This window comes from Sus scrofa, chromosome 2 (genome assembly GCF_054392235.1).
Source record: "Sus scrofa isolate SSC_HxYL_T2T_F1_AM1 chromosome 2, Sscrofa_HxYL_maternal_Yorkshire_Landrace_v2.0, whole genome shotgun sequence".
Classification (NCBI taxonomy): Eukaryota; Metazoa; Chordata; class Mammalia; order Artiodactyla; family Suidae; genus Sus; species Sus scrofa.
In genome coordinates this window covers 100,967,478-100,987,680 of record NC_139384.1, presented here as the reverse complement: position 1 = coordinate 100,987,680, position 20,203 = coordinate 100,967,478, and the positions used below count along the sequence as shown (strand labels likewise).

The 20,203-nt window shown below is 37.5% G+C and overlaps 1 protein-coding gene across 9 annotated transcripts in view; it reads right to left on the bottom strand.

Moving 5' to 3' along the window:
- ATG10 (autophagy related 10) overlaps positions 1-20,203 on the bottom strand; it is a 227,994-nt gene that overhangs the window by 160,018 nt on the left and 47,773 nt on the right. For 8 of the 9 annotated variants that reach the window (NM_001435093.1, NM_001190281.2, XM_085008754.1 and 5 more), the window contains 1 exon segment: positions 6,027-6,134. The exons of the other annotated variant lie outside the window; for it this stretch is intronic. In NM_001435093.1, coding sequence (NP_001422022.1) covers positions 6,027-6,134 — 108 coding nt within the window. 9 annotated transcript variants of the gene reach the window in all.

The window sequence follows — 20,203 nt, the reverse complement described above, 5'->3', positions numbered from 1 at the left end:
TTCTATTATATATTAAAAAAACGCACAACATTCTGACGTATGAGTCTATTTCGGACATACAAAATAGAACTCATCCTAGAAGCCACTTAATAAAATCCTTAGGGCAAATGAGTATATTTGAAGACCTGGTTACATCAGAAGATCATCACTCTCTGAATATGTTCTTTTGGCAATTGAGATCATCTCCTGTTACTGATTCTCAGCTTAATGCTTCAGGGAATTTATGATAGGTTGGTTTTGTTGAGGGCCCTCTGTAATATTCTACCTGTCCTGGACTAAGGAAAGTCCCAGTTAGAGGACCACAAGGCCCTAGGATAAAAAATTCTTTTTTCTAGTAGCATACTATTGCTATTTTTATGACTCTATCATTTTCATAGTTTTAAAAAATGTAATCTGAAGGTATAACCTGAGGCTCTAAAGTAATGAAGATTGTAAATGAATAAATAAAATATGCTCACTACCCTTCACTGATACCTCTTGGAAAGGAATAAATGGAACTTCAGATAGAAGAATCAAAACTTCAATAATATTTAAAAAAAAATCATTGACCAACCTAAGACAAATATATATGGATATCTAATCTATGAAAATGATTCAGAATTGCATAAATGAAGTTGAGGTAAAAAGCAAAATGTAATGTCAGACAGAAAACTACTTCTAATACAGCAGAAATTGACAGAACATTAAAATAAAAATCTTTAAAAAAAAAAAAAAAAGCTAGTTCTACAGGTAAGACTTTCAGGCACTTCCTCCTAACCATTCATTAAAAATTGTTACTACTGAAATCGATATCCCTGTTGAATATTCATCTCACTGTTTTCCTTTTATTAAGAGTGGTTTAATGTTAAACATGATAGAAAAGTTACACCTTGTTTCTCTGTTCCGGCCATTGTAGTCTTTATTATCCAGTGAGTTAATTTTAAACCTTACAGAATAAAGTGTAGTGGTTATTTTGCGATAATATTTCAACATGAGTTTCAAAGGTTAATAATGACTAATTTCACCAAAAATTATCTAAACTGGAATATGGAGCTTGTGATCCCACTTCTATTCTCAAACTATTGTTTTATTTATATAAGTAAGGCTTGATAAGAACTTTCCACCATAAGCTCATATTCATTAAAGCAGACCAATTGTTAAATCATGTTTTTCACTACTGTTAAAGGTAATATCTTAATCTCTCTAAGAAAAGTATTTAGTTAAATCCAAAAAATTGTAAATTGATAAAGTATTAGCACCAACATCCATTTATGAAAATTACTGTTACACATAATAAGATATTCCAAGGACCAGTGTTGATTATGTTGGATCTTGTTAAAACTATTCATTTATATTTATAATGTTTTAAATTGCGATAATGTATCTCTCTTGATCACTGGTTAAGTAAAACATCTTATTCAAATACTGCCACAGTCTTGGGAGTTCCTGGTGGCCTAGCAGTTAAGGATTCAGCATTGTAACTCCTATGGCTCAGGTTTGAACCCTGGCCCAGGGAACTTTCATATGTCGCAGATGAAGCCAATACCAAAAAAACAAAAATGCACACACACACACACAAAAAACCCAGAAAGCAGACATAGATTATAATTTTCACAAATTACTTCACTTCTACATTCCATTACATTTCACTTTGATTTTTAAAATCCTAGAATTATCTACATACCATTGCAGATAATCTCACAGACAAAAATCATGAATCCAGCTACCCTTCAATAGTCAAGACTGTTGGTTCTGGCTAGAATAAAGAAGTGATTTGACTTTCCACTTCATAAATAGCCAGTTTTTTTCTTAAAAAAAAAATCTTTTTTAAGGCAACTATTAGTAGAGGCATTCTTTTGAATATCTTTAAATAGGAAATGTGATGTACAGATATCAATCACGCTTTAAATTCTAAAGAGAATCCAGAAGGTCCCCTAGCTCAGTCTTCTACCGAAGGCAAGACTCCTTTCTATAATATTAGATGCTAGGTTGTAAACTGGTGACCTAAGGACCATTTGCAGTTCATATATATATATAGACTCTTTGACCTGCACAAATTTTTTTTTTTAATTAAACCAACAAACAAAGCCAGATCTTGGCTTTCTCTTGAAAACCCACATGCAGCTGCATGTCTGCTGCCCTTTTGGATGAGCCATGCCTTCACCACTTCTCCACAGCTCCCTCCACTTCCCAGTAGCCCACTTCACTCACTCATCATCTGGCTGGTGTTTTAAGTATCTGAACATTTAAGTTAGTGACCACTGTTCCAAAGAAAAGGTTACCCACCCTGTGGCTGAACATCTCCATGAAAGGGGAGGGAGCTCACAGTTTTGCAAGTTGACTGATTTCATTGTTCATTTATTTCATTATTAACCGTTTAGAGTAGGCAATTCTAAACAGTAGAGATAGTTGTCTAGAATAATTTCCAGATATAAACTAACTTTATCCTCGGAAACAAAATAAGTCTACCCTCTCTTCCACAGGAAAGCGTTCTAGATATCTTAAGAAACTAAACTTCCCAGGTCTTCAGTTCTACTTTAACACCCTCAGAGCTCTCAAACAGTCCTCACAGTAATATATTTTCAAGCCTATCCATGGGCCTTGGCATGCTTCTCTGCATGGATAAATTCAACTTATGATTTTTAAACTATTATTTATGGATTCATTAATTATGCATTTTAGCTATCATTGTTGTTCTTCACATGTAATAATGTAATATTTCCTTGATCAAGATCAGTGATTTTCAAACTTTCTGGTCTCAGTACCCATTTATACTTTTAAAATTCATTGAGGATTCTGTGAATTTCTGTTTAAGAGAGTTATAGCTACTGACATTTACTGTATTAGAAATTAAAATGGAAAATTTTTAAAAATTTATTAATTTACTTAAAAATACATGGTAATATAATAGCAAATTTTGATGAAAAATAAACATTTTCTAAAACAACATAAATTAGTAAGAAAAGCAGCATTGTTCTACATTTTTGCAAATCTTTTTAATGTCTGCCTTAATTGTAGACAGCTTAGATTCTCATAACTATTTTTGCATTCAATTTGTTGCAATATCACATGTAGGTAGCCTCCGGAAAACTTGAGAATAAAAGTTTAAAAAATGTGAATAATATCTTAATATTATTAAATAGTTTTGACTTTGTGGACCCCCTTGAAAGGGTCTCTGGGACCCTCTAGGTGTCCCTAGGTCATATCTGGGATCCATTTATGCTTGAATTAATGAAACTTAGGTTCCAGTTAGTTTCTCTAGCATCCATGGCATTCTGTCAACTAAAATCACTAGCTCCTTCTCTAACAAATTGCTGTCATGTCAAACGTCTAATGTTTCATGTAAATGCAGACCTTATACAGATATGTTTTTGAACAGATCCCATTTTGCTGGTTTCAGGCTACTCTTTAGTATTTAAAGCTGTTGGTGCCCTGCTCAAGCCCCCTTAAGGCAGGTACACAAATACCTACTCACTTGCTATAACTGTTGGCTGATGACACATGTCAGCCCCTTTCTCTAAAGAATGTCTCAGTAACACTAGAGCCATGTACATTGGCTTGGGAGCTATGTCTACCTCTATATCAGCCAATGAATGACTGACAAACCAATAACTGTCACAGAGTACAAAAGGCCAGCCTCAAGGACACAAACTAGGACTAATTCTGGGTATCTGTGCTCCAGAGCTTCAAGGGGAATCAAACCAAAGTTGGTCTCTAGCTGAGACCACCATCTTCCTCAGCTTTTACCCCTTGTTCTGTCCTGCTATGTCACTCTCTTTCTCCTAAGAGCACATCCCTCATAAGTCACTTCAACAGGAATCACCACCTTAGGCTCAATCCAAGACATTTTTCATCCTATCAAGATTACTGCAATCTCAATTCTATCATACATCATATTAACTAACCCTCTCAGCTTTACAGCATCTCAAATATGCCAAAAACTCTATTATAAAGTAGTGCAGTGGTTCTCAAAGTGTGGTCCCTGGACCAGCAGAATCACCATAACCTAGTCATTAGAGCAAATTCTCAGGCCTCAGTCCAGAACTACTGAATCACAAACTCCATCACAGAAATGTACCACAGGTAACTAACCCACTACTATTGAACATTTCAGTTGTTCCTGTTTTTTCTTATTATAAATAATAGTAAAATTAATATACTTACAGGTAAAGCTTTGTGTACATTTCTGATTATTTTGTGAGCACTTGTCTACAATTTACTTTGATGTAAAAGTATTAAATCAAAAAAGAAGATATACCAATAGGATGGCTATATAATACAGCAAGCACAGCAGCCTAGGGGATGAGTACATGGATGTTCACTGCAAAATTCTTTCAACTTTTTCATATGTTTGAAATTGTTGGGAAATGTTGAAAATGAAAGATTCTGAAAATTTTTTCTATTTTATGAAGCTAAATTCCTAGAATTGGAATAGATTGTTCATAGTATGTGCACATCTTCAAACTTTGTGAAGTTAAAACATCAACCAGAAAGTGTCAGTTCTCTCACACTGTCAACACCACTTTTTAGTGCTTTTCAAATTTCTGCCAACTTGTTAAGCAAAAACTTGTAATTGATCTTTTAAAATCATCATCTCTGTGCATTTTTTAAAGCTAATACATAATGAACGGAAAAGCTTTCTAACATGCTTGGCTTCAAATATGATGTTGGTTATTCAAACCATGAAGCAGTAATCAAGAAACAAACACCCACTTGGGGGCACTTACATTATTACTAAGCACCATACCTTCAAGAATAACTTGCAAACTAAATTATACTGGGGAGAGTTACTTCCAGGCCAGGATCATACACAGGCAGAGGGGATTAGTGCCCGGACTGCCAAAGGGATCTGATCTAACAGGTCCTAAGAAAGGGCCCTTCCTTCACAAAAAAAGTCTCCTTTTCCATTTTACAAAAAATTCTTGGAATTCTTAACATTAGATTTCTTTACATTGAAGCAATGAGATCCTCACCCATTCTATTTTAAAATTCAAGTATTTTACTACAGTGTGGGATCCACATAATTATGATGTATTTATAGGCTGGAATGCAATGGAGCTATTAAAAAAAAAAGAAGAGTGGATATCTACATTTACTAACATGGAAAGATGTCCATGTTATACCTGTTCATTACAAAAAACAAGTATGCGTGTGTGTGTGTGATAGAAATATGTAGAAGGATACTTTCTAAAATATTAAGAGTGGTCACCTCCAGTTAAAGGATGTATGGGAGGTTTTTTTTTAAACTCTTTTTATAATTTTTCTTTATTTTTACAATGATATATAAAAAATTCTATTGAAAAATACAATAAGGCTATTTGCATTTTGATAAAAAGAAAATTGAAAATATCCCAGAAAAACCATCAAGCAATGATTAGCATCTTATTAAATTTTTTTATAATAATTTTTTTAATTTTCCCACTGTACAGCAAGGGGGTCAGGTTATCCTTACATGTATACATTACAATTACATTTTTCCCCCACCCTTTCTTCTGTTGCAACATGAGTATCTAGACAAAGTTGTCAATGCTATTCAGCAGGATCTCCTTGTAAATCTATTCTAAGTTGAATTTTAATTTAGCAAGATTTTCAAGTCAAGGTTAAAGTTCCCTAAGGAATGAGACCGGATATAGCATATTTTAAAGGACATAAGGGGAAAAAAATTAAAGGCAGACTAGGCAAAGAGGTCTCCACCCATATATTAAGCAGCTGAGGGACAGGCCTCTATTAACCTGGGGGGATTTCACTGGAGAAAAATCAATAGGCAACGAAAGGCATCTGTGGTCTTTAGCTCCAAGAGGAACCAAAAGGATAAAGGCTCACTAGAATTTATGTAGACTCAGAGAGAATCTTAACTTTACCACAGTTTCTGCTTTCAATATTACAGAAGAAAATACCTTCTACAAATGATGTTCACTTCTCCCCCTACATCAGGTCCAGGATCTGATGGAGGTTAATTTTTTAAAATATATATTTATCAGATTTAAATTTGTACTTTACACTTTACAAAGACTGAAAAGGAGAATGTGACATGTTAAATCACTTACCTCCATGGGAAGACATGTCTGCACATGGGCAGATGTTTCTGGATGTGACACTGCAGTCCCATTTTTAACTTGAAAATGTGTTTTGCACATGTAGCCATCAGAACAGTCCTATGTTCCAAAGAATACATAAGAAAATGCCAATTATTATAAAAACTCATCATTCTAAGACCTACAATGTCTCATAAGTTCCAAACCAACCAATGAAAAACTAAGTATATTAAAAGATCTAAGATAAATGTGTGTCACGCCACCTGTGTAAGAGCATTTGATTTTTTAGGTAACAGTACTGAGTTGAATAGTATCCTCCCAAAATTCATGTCTATCCAGTACCTTGTTTGTGACATTATTTGGAAATATGCTTTCTGCAAATCTAATCAAGTTAAAATGAGATCATACTGGAACAGAGTAGACCTAAATCCAATATGACACACGTCCTTATAAGAGAGAAGTTTGGCTATGGAGACAGACACAGGGGAGAAAGCCATGGGAAGAAAGAGGCAAAGATTGTATTGGAGGTACAAGCCCAAGAATGCCAAGAATTGCCATTAACTACGAGAAGCTAGAAAAGGCAAGGAAAAAGTTTTTTCTAGAGCCTTTGCAGGGAACATGGCTCTGCTGACACTTTAATTTCCAACTTCCAATCTCCAGAACTGTGAGAGAATAAATTTCTGTGTTTTAAGCCACCTGGTATGTGGTACTGTACTATAGCAACCCTAGGAAACTAACAAAGAAACTATATTTTCTGAGAAATCTGGTGGCACCTTTACAATATCTCCCAGTTATCTGGGCTCTCATACCACCAGCACTCCCACAGAGGACCTGCTTATTGTTCATAATCTGCACTAGTTCTGATTGGCTGCAGTCAACACATTGTGACTGGTTATGACACTACCACAGGTTGTTAAATATTTTGAATATCTGAGTATCTTTTTTGGCTATAAAGTAATCTAGGAATTATACATATTTTTATTATTTCACTAGGTTCTACATTTTATAGATGGAATTATTATTTCAAGATGTAAAGAAATGGAAAGATATTCCATGCTCCTGGGTTGGGAAAATTAATATTGTAAAAATGGCCATACTACCTAAAGCAATGTACAGATTCAATGCAATCTCTATCAAATTACCAATGACATTTTTCACAGAACTAGAACAAACAATCCAAAAATTTATATGGAACCACAAAAGACCCAGAACTGCCAAAGCAATCCTGAGGAACAAAAACCAAGCAGGAGGCATAACTCTCCCAGACTTCAGGCAATATTACAAAGCCACAGTCATCAAAACAGGGTAGCACTGGTACCAAAACAGACATACAGACTAATGAAACAGAATAGAGAACCCAGAAATAAACCCAGACATCTATGGTCAGTTAATCTCTGACAAAGGAGGCAAGAACATAAAATGGGGAAAAGACAGTCTTTTCAGCAAGTATTGATGGGAAACCTGGACAGCTGCATGCAAATCAATGAAACTAGAACACACCCTCACACCATACACAAAAATAAACTTAAAATGGCTGAAAGACTTAAATATAAGACAGGACACCATCAAACTCCTGGAAGAGAACATAGGCAAAACATTCTCTGACATCAACCTTACAAATGTTTACTCAGGTCAGTCTCCCAAAGCAACAAAAATAAAAGCAAAAATAAATCAATGGGACCTAATCAAACTGACAAGCTTTTGCACAGCACAGGAAACCAAAAAGCAAAAAGCAAACAAAAAGACAACTTACAGAATGAGAGAAGATAGTGTCAAATGATGCAACTAAAATATACAAACAACTTATATACCTCAACAGCAAAAAAGCCAACAACCCAATAGAAAAATGGGCAAAAGACATGAATAGACATTTCTCCAAGAAAGATTACAGATGGCCAACAAGCACATGAAAAAATGCTCAACATCACTGATTATTAGAGAAATGCAAATCAAAACTGCCATGAGGTACCATCTCATACCAGTCAGAATGGCCATCATTAATAAGGCCACAAATAACAAATGCTGGAGGGGGTGCAGAGAAAAGGGAACCCTCCTGTACTGCTGGTGGGAATGTAAATTGGTATGACCACTATGGAGAACAGTATGGAGGTACCTTAGAAAACTATGCATAGAACTACTATATGACCCAGCAACCCCACTCTTGGGCATATATCCGGATAAAACATTCCTTGAAAAATACACATGCACCTGCATGTTCATTGCAGCACTATTCATAATAGCCAAGACATGGAAACAACCCAAATGTCCATCAACACATGGTTGGATTAGGAAGATGTGGTGTATATATATACATATATATATACATATATATATATGTATATACACACACACACACAATGGAATACTACCCAGTCATAAAAAAGAAACAAAATAATGCCATTTGCAGCAACATGGATGGAACTAGAGACTCTCATACCGAGTGAAGTAAGTCAGAAAGAGAAAGACAAATACCATATGAGATCACTTATATTTGGAATCTAACATAGGGCACAAAGGAACCTTTCCACAGAAAAGAAAATCATGGACTTAGAGAATAGACTTGTGGTTGCCAAGGGAGAGGGGGAGGGAGTGGGATGGATTGGGAGCTTGGGGTTAATAGATGCAAACTATTGCTTTTGGAATGGATAAGCAATGAGATCCTGCTGTGTAGCACTGAGAACTATGTCTAGTCACTTATGATGGAGCATGATAAGGGGAGAAAAAAGAAATGTATGCATGTATGTGTAACTGGGTCACCATGCTGTACAGTAGGAAAAAAACTGTATTGGGGAAATAAAAATAAAAAAATTTTTAAATAAATAAATAAATAAATTCTAGCTCTATGCCAGCCAACCACAAAGTACAACCCCCTATGGCCTTCTGCCACTGAAACCTTTATAATTAGGCAACATAAATGGCCTTTAATATTGGCTTAAATAGAGAAAGATACATACACACACACACACACACACACACACACACACAGACTGAGAGACTTTATTGTATTTTTTTACATCACGTATCCATTCCTTTCTCTTATGGAACAGTAGCCAGTTTTCCCCTAAGGACTCATAAGTTCCTTCCTCCCCTGTTAGTGTGGACATAGCCTCCCAACTTCCAGGATGGTCACAGGACTCTGATCTGGCCAATTAGGATACCAGTCTTGCTGACCTCAGAGACTCAGGAAGAAAATAATTTTATCAGAGCCAATGAGATGTGACTACAGACTGTGGTTAGGGGAACAGGAAGTGGGGGCTATTCCCTCTTCTAGTAGATGTGAACCAAAGATAATCCTTGCATTGTTGTCAGCTATCATGGAGCCTGAGAATAAAGCCAATGCAGAGGAAAGCAAGGCCTTAAGATGTAAAGAGACCACATCCTGATTATACTATTTCTACCTACTACAGCTGAAGCTATCTCTACCCTCAATTTTTTTACATGGCCCCACATGTCCCTTCTTTGCTTTGCCCAAGTTGATTTGGGTTTTCCATTACTTGCAACCCAAATAATCTTTTTATAAAACAAAATATGGTGTGTTTATTAGTTTAAAACAAGAAGATTTTCTTCTGTATTGTACTATCATTCTCATTATGATAAATAACCAACAGTTGATTATATAAAATATTTATCAAATATGATAAAACCATAATAGTATGTATTTCTGAGAAGAAAGTATTAGCAGTCTGCAGTTTAAAAATAATCTAGCAAGAGTAGAGTTCTCTTCATGACTCAGCAGTTAACGAACCCGAATAGGATTCATGAGGATGTGGTTCGATCCCTGGCCTCACTCAGTGGGGTAAAGATCCAACGTTGCCCTGAGCTGTGGTGTAGGTCACAGACATGGCTCAGATCCCATGTTGCTGTGGCGGTGGTGGTGTAGGCCAGTGGCTATAGCTCCAATTCAACCCCTAGCCTGGAACTTCCATATGCCTCATACTTCCATATGCCCTAAAATAGAAAAAATAAATAAATAAAAAAATTAAAAATAAAAATAATCTAGCAATAGAAAAAAAAAACTCTTAGGCTATTCAGAGAATAAATAGAGCTAAAATATGTGTACTGAATATAACTCATCATATAAGGATAATTCTTCTATTTCATATTTTCTATACCTGAGTGCTGGTTATACAACCTCTTCCTAAGGGAAGTTACAATTTAGTAAAACTCCAATTACAATGCAAAATATACCTCCTTTGACATGAAGAAAGGTGAGTCAGAAATTCGTGTGCAGCAATGTTATAAAAGCTAAATAAATTATCTGGTCTCTTTTCCTATGAGTTAAGATAGAGACATATGTTACTTTAAATATTACTTAAATTTAAGCAATTTAAATTTCTATTTCATGTAATTCTGAAATAATTTCTGATACTATTTATTAGTGTCTATAAGGAGATGCACAAGGGTTTTTGACTCAGCTTATATTTGGTCATGGCGATTTTCTTTTTGGTATCAATCTCTTAATAGTCAAGATTATCCTTGAAAAATTAAATATAGAAGAAGGAGAGTTTTATAGCATTTCAGACATTTGCTTCCACAGAAGTAGGCCTTTCTCCCATATCATTTTAATTTAAGACAGAAAAGTACATTTTGTTCTTCACTGTAGAAGGATTCTTTTTTTTTTTTTTTTGTCTTTTTTGCCTTTTCTAGGGCTGCTCCTGTGGCACATGGAGGTTCCCAACCTAGGGGTCTAATCGGAGCTGTTGCTGCCGGCCTACACCAGAGCTAGAGCAATGCGGGATCCGAGCCACATCTGCAACCTATACCACAGCTCATGACAACACCAGATCCTTAACCCACTGAGCGAGGCCAGGGATTGAACCCGCAACCTCATAGTTCCTAGTCGGATTCATTGACCACTGTGCCATGACGGGAACTCCGAAGGATGCTGTTTTGCAGACAACAAGTGTAAAAGCATGAGAACCACCACCCTGAACCCATAACTGCAGTCAATCAGGGCCAGTAAACAAAGCTATATTCAAACCTGCCTCCAAATATTCCAGTGGATGGACATTCCACTGCATTCTTTTTGTACCTACGATAGCTTACAATGTAACATTAACTCTCCTTTAATTTTTTTAACATTGATGAGTTTTTACTTCCTCTAATTGATCCTATGCTCAGGGCCTAGGTCCCATCCCCTGGAAGAAGAAAGACCTCTAGGGGAAGCCAGGGTCTTACTGCAGAATCCAGCCTTCTCTTCCACATAAAAAGGTGGTCCCCATGGAGTCCGAAAACACCCTGAACCTGCACAGGAGGATGTGGAACACAAAGTTTATCCCGTTCAACTCTCCCACTTTAGTGCTAAGAAGGTAAAAAGACTGAAGCACTTTAAAGAGACTAATCTTACAGCTACCTAGGGGCAGTGCTGGAAGTGGAAAACAGGTCTCTTGGCCCATGTTTCTTCTACTACACTAAGCAAGTTCTGCCAAAGAGCAGGATCATGGCAAAAAGATGCTTACTGATGCTTGCAGACTGGTGTAAGCCAGGCTTTGACATGAAGTAACAAGCTCAAGCCACTCAAGTGAGGTCTGGGGACCAATAGCCTCAGCGTTGGTCAGGTAGAGAACCACTGCACTAAATTTACTGGAGTCCTCTTCTGAACTCTGAGAACAGATCCAACCATGGACTCTGCAGCTGACTTGGGAGAAAAAGCCACAAACAGCTCCCAACTTTCAGGAATTCCATGGCTCACCTGGAGAGCTCCGTATGTTAAACTCACTTCTGTCGTTGCTCATCTTAGAGCTGAGACTGTGCTAAGGGTGGTTTTTTAAGTGGTCTTCACCACCACCTCAAACCCTACTCTCTGGCAACAAGCCCAGCCTTGACCTGGTTGTCTAACAGCCAGTCATCTCATAATCTAAAACTGTCTCATGTCCAAATACACTTTAGCTATCAGGACTCCTTGCTTCCCATTGCCACAAAGCACGCTGCTCCACATTGTCACCGTAGAAGAGAATCTAAAAGGAAAGTTAGGTGCTGTGTGTAACCTAGAAAGCACTTATAAAAAGAGAACATTTCCTCACAGTCAAAACTCAAGTTATCTACATGTAAGGCCCTTAACCTTATATCAAAAAAAGGAATATAGATTTAAGTGAGAAAAACAATACCATAAATATGTTTGACAAAAACACTGGAAGTTTATAAAAGCTTTTAAAACATATTTCAAAAGTAAATAAAAAACTTCAAATCATATAAAATACTGACATATTCTACTGCATGGAAAAAATTCCTAACACCATAAAGTCAAAAGACAAATATCAAAATGTGAAAAAAAGATCTGTACCTCATATCATAGAAAAGGACTAATTTTGTCAATATATAAATAGCTTTACTTTCCTCAACATATTAGTAATAGTCCCAATAAACCAAGAGAAAAAAGACCAACAGCCCAATAGAAAAATGAGCAAAGGATGGAGTTCCCATCATGGCTCAGCGGTTAATGAATCCAACTAGTAACCATGAGGGTGTGGGTTTGATCCCTGGCCTTGTTCAATGGGTTAGGGATCTGGCATTGCCATGAGCTGTGGTATAGGTCGCAGACATGGCTCGGATCCTGCACTGCTGTGGCTGAGGTGCAGGCCTGTGACTACAGCTACAATCTGACCCCTAGCCTGGGAACATCCATAGGCCATGGGTGCATCCCTAAAAAAAAGAAAAAAAAAGAAAGAGAATAATGAGCAAAAGATATCAACAGTGCACTAAAGAGGAAGTACACATGGATATTAATCATGTAAAAATATGTTGAGTGTTACCTATAAGAAAAATGCAAATTAAAACTATGTGATACCATTTTTTACCTATCAGATTGGCAAAGATCGGAAAGCATGAAATAAACTGTGTGGACTAAGATGTGGATAAAACAGGTAAGCATTCTCATGCACTGCCAAGAGCAGGGTAGTTTAAATTAGTACAGCCTCCCTGTACAGCAAGTTGGCAATACCTATCCAAACTTAAAACATATATACCTTCCACTCGGAAATGCTACTTCCAGGAGTTTATCTTACAGATGTAGTTGCACATGTGGGAAATAAAATTCATGCAATGATATGTATTATTGTTTTAATAGCACAATATTAGAAACAAACTAAATGCCTATAGGTGAGGACTGATTAAATAAATTGTGGTATATGCAAATAATAGAATGTACGCAGCTATAAAAAACAAGTAAGTTCTGCAACTATTCGTGTGGAATAATAACCAAGATAAATCATTAACTTTAAAAATATGCAGAACAGAAGCTCCCATTGTGGCTCAGCAGTAACAAACCCGACTAGTAACCATGAGGACATGGGTTCCATCCCTGGCCTCACTCAGTGGGTTAAGGATCCAGTGTCGCTGCGAGCTGCAGAGTAGGTTGTGGACAATGCTCAGATCTGGCTTTGATGTGGCTGTAGTGTAGGCTGGAAACTACAGCTCTGATTTGATCCCTAGCCTGGGAAGTTTTATATGCCATGGGTGCAGCCCCTAGAAGACAAAATAAATAAATAAAATATACAGAACAGCATGTATATATGTATATTATGCTACCATTTGTTTAAATACAAATGCATATGCTTGTATACATTGAAAATAACTGAAAGGACACCCAAGACAAGTGGGGTGGTGACCTCTGAGGTTTGGGTGAGGAGGGTGGGAGGGTTAGGAAGGAAGCTTACTTTGTTAGTATACAAACCCTTTTGTGCCTATAAATAAAAAAACATTTCATGTTAAACAAATACTTCATGCATTGCCCTTTGAACATATGCCTCCAGGCCATCGCATTGTTGCAACAGATTCCAATCTTGAACTACTAGGGAGAAAATGTTCTTAAGGCCTTATAGAGCCCTGGAGAGACAAACAAGTTTTCTAGTGCAGTGCTGAGCATACTGGATGGAGATCTAAGGATTTCCTAACAGAACATGTTTGGGTCTGCTTCCTTATAAGCTATCATTAGCTACGCCATTCAGAGAGCTATGTTATGCCTTCTGGAATCCAGCTACCGAAGTAACTATAGGACCCTTGATGCTGAATTTTAATAAGCTTTTAACAATCTACTTTAGACAAACACTGCTGTCTAAAAAAATCAGGTGGTCATCTATGGGCTTCAGCACTACCTTGGAATAAAAGATTGTATATAGGATATAAACTCAAGTTAACTGCGCAGAATGACCAGTTGCAGAAAGGGCTTGGCAAGGCCATTGGGGCGGGGGGTAATTAGGAGAAGTGGAAGTTTTTCAGTTATGCCTGCACTGATCAAACAACAGGACCTTCAAGGCCAATGGAACCCTAAGGAACAGGCCAAATCTAGGCCACAGATTTCAAGTGGTTGTTCTTTCTCTCTCTAAGAGATCAACCCAAAACCACCAGAAGCTGGCCAAAGCTAATTACTCTTGGGAGAAGAAGAAGAAGAAAGAAGAAGAAGAGGAAGAAGAAAAAAAAATTGCTGTTGACAAGCAAAGCTTACACTGCGTAGGTCAGACATTAAACTAATATCTGTTCATTTTTTTAAAAGCCAAAGTTAGATATATGCTGTAGGCAAGTAAAGGTTAAGGATTTAGAGATCCTCCAGAATACAATTTTGAATATGTTGAAATGCCTCATTTTCTACCCCTCCCCCTCCCTAATTTCACTAACTAGTACTGCTACATCTTCCCAATATGTGTGTGGATGTTGAGCATGGCTGACTCTGATGCCTCTGGGTCAAAATCAAGAGTGACCAAATACAATCAAAGTAATTCATGGGTAACTGCTCACCTTTTACTCAGGCAAAAATTCAAAAGACCAAAAACTCAAAGAAATAAAAAACCCCAAAGTGAAAGAATGCATATAACATATTTCACCTTTGAAAAAGAACTTTGTATGTCTTTTCACTGGTCTTGTAGCATTTTGGAGTTTATTAAACATGACACAGCCATTTATTGAACAATCCACTAATACCTTCTCCATACTTTCTGGGAGAGAATGTTGGCGATTGACCTCAGATAATAATAAGTTCCAGCTGAGGAACCAGGGACTGTCCTTCTGGGAAAGAATTAAAATCTGGATCTATGGTCCCATCTAGTAGAGGCCACAACCCCCTTGCTTCACCATTTGCACAACATAACCTGTACTGATATTTGCCTTTATGTGTGTGACTTAAGGTGTGAATGACTACTGAACACAGTGGTTCACTAGCTGGGAATCAAACTGCAAAACACTGTGAGCACTGGTCCTTGATTGAAGGTTCTCTGGCCCAGTTTAAAAGAGCTTTCTTAGCATGGTCATGGTATGAAACTAAAAGAGAATCTGTGGGATTTTAACCTGAAACATTCTCTATACAACAGCTATGTGTCACAGGGTTATACAGCCTCCTATCACAATAGTTAGTTCAGCAGTAGCTCTTATTTACAGCAGCGTACTCATTACATAACCGTAATAGGTTTAAAGTTCTATTCAACCTATAAACAAAGCACAGAGTTGCTTTGCTTTTTAAGTATAGTTACTGAGTGGAATCTAAATATTATAAATCTTGACGATATAAAAGTAATAATATAGTTAATTTAAAAAATCAAAAGGAGAAACAGAAAGAAATGTGGAATGTAATATAAATACACTACCTTCCTCATCTACTACAGAAGCAATCAATAATAATTGTCCAAAGATGAGAAATTAGGAAGTAGGAGTATATTGTTTAAGGTTATGGGAACGTTGTGGCTCAGTGGCAACAAACCCAACTAGTATCCATGAGGATTCAGGTTTAACTCCTGGCCTCGCTTAGTAGGTTAAGGATCCGGCGTTGCAGCAAGCTGCGATGTAGTTTGCAGCGGAGGCTCAGATCCGGTGTTGCTGTGGCTGTGGTGTAGGCTGGCAGCTGCAGCTCCAATTCGATCCCTAGCCTGGGAACTTCCATGTGCTGCAGGTCTGGTCCTAATTTAAAAAAAAAAAAAAGTTACAGGAATCACTATGAGAATAACTAAGGAGTTGGTCTTCACCTATAGGGGTTCCTTTAAACAAATTTAAATCATCCATGTGATGGAATACTATGTAGTTGCCAGAAATAATGAGATAGTTCCATATATGCTCACAAAGATGTCCATTTTGTAATGTTAGGTGGAAGAAGTAAGTTACAGAACAATGATCCCATTTATGTAAATATGTTATAACTGTACATACATATATTTACATGTGCTTAGAAAACAAACTACAAAATTGAGGCGGAGGAGAGGGAAGGAAATATTTTCTTTTTCTTCCTTTTTTCTTTTCTTTTTAGGGCCACACCTGTGGCACACAGAAGTTCCTGGGCCAGGAGTCGAATCAGTGCTGCAGCTGCTGGCCTACGCCAGAGCCCCAGCAACACCAGATCCAAGCCACACCTGTGATCTACACTGCAGCTTGCGGCAATGCTGGATCCTTAACTCACTGAGAGAGGCCAGGGATCAAACTCATGTCCTCATGGATACTAGTTGGGTTGGTTACTGCTGAGCCACAAGAACCCCCAATTTTAACTTGTGTTTTTATTTTTTCTCCTTTTTAAACTTACCCTCTAGTTGCTACACCTAAACAAGGCCAATATGTCTTTTCTAGGTCATTACCTAATTATAGCTAACTTTGCTTTTCTAGTGGTTTCACATCACTTACGGCCTTCAATTTTTCAATTCCATTTGATTAAGATATGCTGGGACCCTGGCACTCTGCTCAGGTTGTGTAAGAAGTTAGTTTTCCTCCAACATTCCTGCTCCCTTTTCCTGGGAGGGCTCTTAGACCTACCCAATACCTTTCCTTTTCACCTCTAGACCCTTACAACTTCCTAGAGAAGCAATAGAGCACACTGTTCTTCTCTTTCTCAAAGGCAGGTGAAAGCACAGCAAGGGAAGTGGCCCCAGGGAATAAAGAGCAGAAGAAACTCAAGCCATTAGTCAGGAGGTTAGTGGACCAATTTGGTGACCTAACTATATGGGAGGTTGGGGGGCCAGGGGCAAGTACACATGCATATGTGTTGATTTGCACTTACAGAGCCTGCTTATTTCACACAAATTTGTCTAAAATGGTTATAATTTAAATAATGCTAAATCTGTTCTTTCTTGGAATTAAAGCTTCAGAAGTAAGTTTGGATCACATTGGTTCCATTTTCTTTATTAACACTTTTGACAGGTATCTTTATAATGTTATGTATGTTTCACTATTAAGCATTTTGTGGGATTTCAGTCTCTTTTCCCTCTTTAGCTTTTTAATAATGTTTCGTTTTCAGGTTTTCCAACTAGCCCATTTGGAGTTTTCAATTTTAAGTTCATGTGAGATGTGAGAGCTCCATGTATACCCCCATACTTCTTATTATATTAAATAAGTTGGTTTTGCTTCCAAGAGCATTCCTGCTTATTTGTGCCCAAGCAATGGTCAACAGACGCTATAACTGACTGGAGGCGATATGGAGTGACAGTTGCAGGAAAAAAAAAAATCTTTTTCTTTGTTTCTACTTTAAATTTGGAGAGATCTTACCATATTTTGTCTGCTTTAATTGAAACGTTCGCAAAGGTTTCTTGTTGCTTTTCTAATATCGTAGGTAAAATAAGAAAACATAAAGATGACCCAAGTTCTGACCTCCTTTATCTTAATTTCTAAATTTAATGTTACTGAAAGTCTTATTCCTTTCATAAATTATTTATTTTTAGAAAATTATCTTTTAAAAGAGAATTATTCAAGAAAATTAACAGTTTTAAAGTAATTTTGTACTTAATAAAATAAATTGAAAGAAATTTGATAGTCTATTATCAGGGTAACAGTTGTCACTTCTATTTCAAAGCACTGTCTTTGCAAAGCAGTACAAATAATTTATTAACGCTCCTAGTTTTTCATGAACTGAAGCGCACCTGAGCTTAAGAAGTTTTATACAGGGAAGGAGCCGGCTGTGAGGGTGGGAAGAAAGAAAGGAAGGCGAAAAAGGCCTTCCTGGTGTGGGTATACACAAAGTACCAAAAAATGGGTGGCTTCAAACAACAAAGATGAATCTCTCACAGGCCTGAATCTGGAAGCTAGAAGTCAGAAACGAAGGTGTGGTCAGGGCCATGCTCTCTCTTTAGGCTCTAAGGAAGACTCTTCCCTTGCCTCCTCCCAGGTACTGGTTGTTGCCAACTTGTAGACACATCACTTCAATTTCTGCCTCTGTCTTCAGGTGCCTTCCCCCCAAGTGTCTGTATCCTTTGTCCAAATTTCCCTCTTCTTAGAAGGAAATCAGTCAGATTTTTGCATTTACATGCCTCTAATCCAGTACGGCCCCATCTTAATTTTTAGATTACATCTGCAAAGACCATATTTTCAAATAAAGTCACATTCACAGGTTCAGGGCAGACATAAATTTGGGGAGACACTATTCAACCCCATATACACAAAGAGAAGAAATAGATGAGAGAAAGGCATCCCCACAGCTCCTGCACCTAACACAGAAGCAGTTTGCCCCAAACAACTGAGAGAGGCCAGGGACTGAAAAGCTGTTCCAGCCTGAGGACATTGGGCCCAACTGTCATGGCTGCTGTTGGAGACCAAAAGGGCTTTGATCAAAAAGGAGGATGAAAGTACTGATAGCTTCACAATAGTACCATCACTGTCTTTATGCATGGGACCTGGATAGTATGAAATTGAAAATTTTACTGGAGTCCTCCTATGTCCCAAAAGGAGCATTCAACATCCGCTACTTGGATCCATACCAGACATGTGGCAAACTCACACTGCTGGCAGAGAAGAGTGGAGAGGAGGAAGGAGAGAGGGAGGATGTTATCCACTCAGCCTTTTTCACTAATATAAGAAAAGTTTCCTGACATATTTCCCAGAATGAGTCACACTCTCTACCCTCAACGTCCTCTCCATTCCATGCCTGCGCATGTTTAAAGCTCTTGGACTGAACGCCCTCTCCTTCTGTATCTTCCAGCAGAACTCCTGCTTTCCATAGCTTGACATGAGCATGTGGTCTCTGCATCTAGGGAGAAGCTGTGTGAAAGCTGGGCAGACACAATGCAATAGAAGGAGCAGAAGCCCACCACCTCACCCCACACTTACACTACAAACCTTAGGAAGTCTTCCTTAATATCTCTTCTTCCTCATTCCCATGAGTTCACCATGTTCTCTCCCTGCCGTGTTCCCCACCTTACATTTAGAAATAGACCAGGTGAACTGACGATCATGTGTCTAAAAGTATTTTAGCCTAAAATCTGTATTCATTAAATTTACATTTCATATAATAAGAAGAAACAATAGTATCCTTTAAGAATTTTTGCATTCTTCTAAATGTTTCTTTGGTTTCTAGCCATGACAGAATAAGGGAGACTAGATTTACTTCCCAATCTTAAACAGCTAGAAAAACCAAACAAAAAATATGAAATTGAGGTTGTTGTCTATTGGACACAGGCAGTGTAGGGCAGTGATCTCTGAGGAAAAGGATATAAACTAGGTGAGCTCTATAAGTGTCCTCACTCCCTGCATGGAGAAAGTTCTTAAAGAAAAAGATTAAAATGGCAAGAACTTCCTGTTGTTGTTCAGAATCTGACTAGTATCTGTGAGGATGAAGGTTTGATCCCTGGCCTTGCTCAGTGGGTTAAGGATCCAGAGTTGCTGTGAGCTGTGGTGTAGGTCACAGACACATCTCAGATCTGGCTTTGTTGTGGCTATGGCAAAAGCCAGAAGCTGAAGCTCCAATTTGATCCCTAGCCTGGGAACTTCCATATATCTCAGGTGCAGCCCTAAAAAGACAAAAAAAAAAAAAAAAAAAAAAAAAAAGATTAAAAATGGAAAATGATTTCACTGTTTGCTTAAATAATCTGAGAATCAACAGAAAAATATAATAGGAGAGTTTCAGAGCGTGGCCAGGAAAAAGATCAATATATAAAAATCAGTAACTTAACAAGTATGGCAATAATTGATTAAAATCATGTGGATAAAATACACCATTCCTGGTATGAACACAAATTATTAAATGATAATGGAAAACACCTATCATTATGCCAAGAAAACTCTACAACTTGTAGGAAATGAAAATAATCCCAAAAAGTTGGTTGGTTGGTTGGGTGGTTTTGTCGTTTTTAGGGCCACACCTGAGGAATACGGAAGTTCCCAGGCTAGGGGTCTAGTTGGAGCTATGCCACCGACCTATGCCAGAGCCACAGCCACACCATATCCGAGCTGTGTCTGAAACCTACACCACAGCTCACGGCAACGCCGGATCCTTAACCCACTGAGCAAGG